General features: G+C 56.0%; 1 protein-coding gene across 1 annotated transcript in view; it reads left to right on the top strand.

The window, feature by feature from the left end:
- PNPLA6 (patatin-like phospholipase domain containing 6) overlaps positions 1 to 405 on the top strand; it is a 17,546-nt gene extending 17,141 nt beyond the window's left edge. The window contains exon 30 of the mRNA XM_012729454.1: positions 303 to 405. Coding sequence (XP_012584908.1) covers positions 303 to 405 — 103 coding nt within the window. The remainder of the gene's footprint in view (positions 1 to 302) is intronic.
- The last annotated feature ends 4,554 nt before the right edge of the window (positions 406 to 4,959 follow it).

The raw sequence follows: 4,959 nt of genomic DNA, 5'->3' as shown, positions 1-4,959 counted from the left end.
CTCCTGGTCCCGGGGCCCAGCCTGGACGGCCCCCGCCGAGGGGGCAGAGAGCACTGCACTGATGATGACCTTGATCCTCTCAGTAAACCTTCCCTTCTTGAGAGTGAGCTCGTGTTGTATTTGGGGGTGCTTACCCGACACCCCAGGCCCTCAGGTCAGGAGGCGCAGTCTCTGCCTGTGAGTGCCCTGCAGTGCGCCTGCGGCCCCGCTCGGCGCCGGACCCAGGCCAGGGGTGCGAACGTCACGGGCACGCCCGGTCACATGCTCCTGGCACTGCTCTGGCACCACCCGCTTCCCTGCAGGTTGCCACGGCCTCTGCCCTCCGGGCGGCACCCCATGTGCCCGTGCGGTGAGTGCCAGGGGCCAGCGCGGCGCTGCAAAGCCGGCAACACGCAGGCGGGCTGAGGGCCAGACCCCCAGAGCCCCCAGGCGCGGCCCCACGCCGTGCTCAGCTGAGTCCGCACAGACGAGCTGGCTCTGCTCTGTGCTGAGCCCTGGGATCTGGGGCCCTGAGACCGGGGTACCATGGAAACGGGGGGCGGGAGGAGCCAGCAAGAACCAGGGGCCCTTGGTGCAGGGACGAGGAGGGCATCTCCCGTCGGAGGAGAGGACCCCGCAGGAGCGGGGGGCCGGGGCTCCCATGTTTGACCTCGTTGAGTCTGAGGAACTGGGCCAGCCAGCAGGGGCAGGTGGCTGGGCCTGTCGGCTTTGGGGTGGGAACTTAGGGGAGAGATTTGCCCCAGGAATAAGTCTGGACTGCAGTGGAGACTGGCACGGAGGGGCTGGGTGAAGTCGCCCAGGACACACACACAGGCTTGTGGGGTCCTGTGGGATCAGTCTCTGGATTCTTCTCTGAGGCTCCCCTTGAAACAGCCCCTAGGCTTGCATCAGCTGGGTTGGGTTGTGTTCCCGGGTTCTGGTGACTCTGGGTTTCGGGTGCTCATGCTTAGTTGGAAGGGAGCTGGGGTTCTCCAGGACACTCCAGGCTTATGAGGGCCGATGATGACGTGCAGCTGGAATCCACTCGCCGACAGTTCCGGAGGCCGGGACTTCAAGGTCAGGGTGTCACCAGGGTCAGGTCCTCGCCTCTCCTCGCCTTACAGATGTTCACCTCCCCGTGGCCCCCCCAGGCATGTCTGTGACCTGCTCGCTACAGGAGCACCAGCCAGGCTGGACTAGGGCCTACTCCAGCCACCTCATTCTACCGTAACTACTTTAAAGGCCCTGTCTCCAAATACACCGGAAACCCGTGCTATGGGGTCCCAGCTTATCCTGACTTCCTTCCCGGGGCTCTAGGAAAGAACCTGTTGCCTGTCTTCTTCCTCCTCTCGGGGAGCCCTCATTCCTCCTCTCGGGGAGCCCTCATTCCTCCTCTGGGGAACCTTCATTCCTCCTCTCGGGGAGCCCTCATTCCTCCTCTGGGGAACCCTCATTCCTCCTCTGGGGGAACCCTCATTCCTCCTCTGGGGGAACCCTCATTCCTCCTCTGGGGAACCCTCATTCCCTGGATCACAGCATCTTCCTGTCTTCAAAGCCAGCAATGGCAGAGTCTCTCTCACTCCCTTACTGTGACCTGTGCCCCATCACTCTGGTCCTCCTGCCTCCCCTTAAAAGCATCATTGTGATAACACTGAGTCCACCCAGATAATCCAGGATAAACTCCCACTCTGGATCTCACTTTAATCGCATCTGTAAAGCCCTCTCTGCCACGGAGAGTAGCGTGGTCAGGAGGTCCAGGAGTTGGACGTCTTGGGGGAGGGGCGTCATTTCACCTGCCACGGCTCGTGGGCACGTGGGCCGGCAGGAGACTCAATAAATTAAAGCTATTACTAGGGTGGTCGGTTGGGCATTGTGGACACTCTGTCTGCTCGTATTGGACGCCGGTGGCTGGAGGAGAGGGGACTGTGTCTCCAGGTCCCGTTGGTGAATCGATGGCTTCTCCCTCCGGGGAACCGAGGCCTGGGTTGTCAGCACCACGGACAGCGAGGCGCTATCCGCGGTGCTGCTACGGAGCCCGGTGCTTCCTCGGACCTGCCACCTCCCTGGCCCTCCAGATCGCTGGGTTTTGAGGGGCTCCTTAGGATGGCGATGCAGCCCAAGCTGACCCCCCCCCGTGGACGCCTCCATCTTAACCGCCTCTGTGCTGCCCCTGTGGCAACGTCTTTCTGGTCTCCAAACTCCTGTGGGTTCTGCCTTGAAGCCTTTGCGCTGTACTCTGTGGCCTCGAGTCAGTCCGCTCTCAGGCTGTCCGGACCTGCTGCCCCCAGACGCGCCTCTTCCCTTGCCTTTAAGTCGCACCCACTTGCCACGGTTGTTTGACTTACTCATTTACCTGCTTATCACCAGCCTCTATAGTTCGTGCCCAAATATACACTTTACCACTTCAGAAGCCTTATGTCAAAGAGCTCCTAGCTTGTGACAGATCTTCAACAAATATTTGCTGACTGTGATTAGACTCTGAAGGTAAAGCAAAGAGGCTCGCGATGCCTCCCACTCCTTAGACATCTTGAAATCTGGCCCTGAAGCCATGTAATTTCCCCTTTCCTGTAAGCAGGCACAAACTGCCACCAGTGACAGCAAAAATGATTAATTTATGGGGAAAATGCCACCCAGAGGCCTTGGGCTGATGCACACATCTTCTTTCTTTGAATTCTCAAAACAGGTAGGTGGAAAATAGTATTATCACACTTATGGAAGAGAAAAGGGAGGCTCAGAGGAATGGTTAAGGTACACACTTGCCAAGAGCAGGCCCCACTCATGGCCTCACCAGCTCCCTCTGCTCTACCCGGGTGGTAGTTGAGGTTCGCACTGAAGCCTGCAGTCCCGCGAGCACTTCACCCTCGGGAAATAAGTCCTCCGTGGGCTCAGAAGGAGCCTACCCTGGTGCCTCAAATCCTGCTCTCTTCAGTTGGCATCAACCCCTCTTATTTTCTCTCTGGGACCCTGGACAAAGGCCAGTGTCACCGTGGATCCTGTTATGGAATGAAATGTGTCCGCCCTCCTTGAGCCTAAACCTCTAGGCTCTAGAACTGTGAGGCAATAAGTCACTCAGTCTGTAGCACTTTGTCAGGGACAATCCCCAGCACACTAACTGCTACAGCCCTTGGCTGGACCAAGGTGCCATCGCGTGGCTGGGTTGATGTATCAGTCAGTGTAGGTTAGAGTATGCAGCTGTAACAAGTGCCCCCAAAATCTGAGGACCCTAAAACACTACCACATTAACTTTTCACCCCTACATTGTATCACCTGGGGAGTCATTCCCCTGTGTCTCACTTCATGACCCACCTGATTCGTCAGCTACTATCTGGGATGGTTCGGTCACTACAGCAGAGAACAGATATCTCTAGATGGCCTTGCACATGTAGTCAAGTAGTCTGGCCTGAAAATGGCACATTTCTGCCCACTGCTCATCCAGCTGTGAGGGGATGTATTTTAGCAAGTGCTCAGAACATTGCAAGTAGCTAGTAGAGATCTGGGAGGTTGAGTTACAAGACCTTTCATACATAGAGCGTTGGTTAGCTAGCTACCCAAGAAACGTGAGGATACACACAAACTCCATGGCAAGGCCTCCTTGGCGCAAGGGGCTCAACGCAGCACTGTGACGCTCTCTGCAGCCCTGCAGCACAAGTGCAATCCCCAGCCGGGGCGCAGCAGACCCCTCCTGCCTCCCCCCTGCTCCCTCAGCAGTGGATTTCAGTCGATCTGTCTGTTCTGCTCCCCGCTCTGTCTCTGGTGAACCCTCTCACCCCCTGCAGACCTGTTCTTATAAATAAATAAATAAATAAATTCTTATAAATAAATGCATAAATAAATAAATCTTTAATATGTATAACTCCATAGCAGCATTGTTCTTAAGAGCTAATCAAGTGCCTATCAACTGACAAATGAATTAACAAGTTGTCACATATCCATACTATGGGATGTTGTTTGGTCATAAAAAGGAGCAAAGTGCCGATTTTTGCCACAATGTGGATGAAACTTGACAATATTCTGATAAATGAAAGAGTTCAGATAAAAGAACTCATATTGCATGATTCAACCTATTTTTTAAAGATTTATCTATGTATACATACAAGAATTGGGGTGTAGGCCAGAGGTGTGGGGGGTTGAGAGGATTCCCCGAGACACCAGGGAGCCGAACAGGTGGATGCACTGAAATCCACTGCTGAGGGGAGCAGCGGGGAGACAGGAGGGATCTGCTGCGCCCTGGGGTCCCTCCCTGGCGTGGCTCCAGTGCCTGCTGCAGGGGCTGCCAGTAGCCTCGCAGCGCTGAGCTTTGTACCTCCAGGGAAGCTCGATTTGGTTTCCTTTGGACATACACCCAGAAGTGAGATCCCATGGAAGTTGTATTTTAATTTGGGGGGACTCTCCACACTGTTTTCCATACACAGTGCAGTGGGGTTCCCTTCCTGCACATCCTGTGGTGGAAGTATTCTCAAACCCACAGAGGGTGGGGGTACAGCTGTGAATTTGCCACAGAGCCCTGAAGTGTGCCTGCCGGCGGGTGAGCTGTATGGGATGTTCGACCCACAGACAGCATGGAGCAGGGAGCCGAATTTTCTCAGATCAGCTCAGCCCCTTGACATCTGAAGGACTCAGATCTCTCGCCTGCACCTTTTGCATAGAGCTAGGCACCACCTCGGGAGGCTGCTTTGTGCTGTGCGTGAGCCAGGAAGGAGGGCGCCGGCGCGCTCAGCACATTCCCGGAATCCGCCGCCAGGGGGCGGTCCTGCAGTGGCGTTTGGGCGTCTGGTCCCTGCAGAGGGCCTGGCTGAGCTTGGACCCCAAGCAGGCCATGAAGGGGGGAGCCGCTAGCCTCCTCCTTGCTTGCTTTGTCCTTTGGGGTCAACAATCTCTATGGCTAGCGGAAGCTTTCTCTCATTAAAATAAACTCAAAGTAGGGCCCTCCCTGGGGGCGCAGCGGGTTAAAGCGCAGCACTGAGAATCTAAAGCCGCTTC

The sequence above is a fragment of the Condylura cristata genome, unplaced genomic scaffold (genome assembly GCF_000260355.1).
Source record: "Condylura cristata isolate star-nosed mole 26May11 unplaced genomic scaffold, ConCri1.0 scaffold00025, whole genome shotgun sequence".
Classification (NCBI taxonomy): Eukaryota; Metazoa; Chordata; class Mammalia; order Eulipotyphla; family Talpidae; genus Condylura; species Condylura cristata.
The sequence above is the reverse complement of the archived record's forward strand: the minus strand, read 5'-3'. Positions and strand labels throughout refer to the sequence as shown.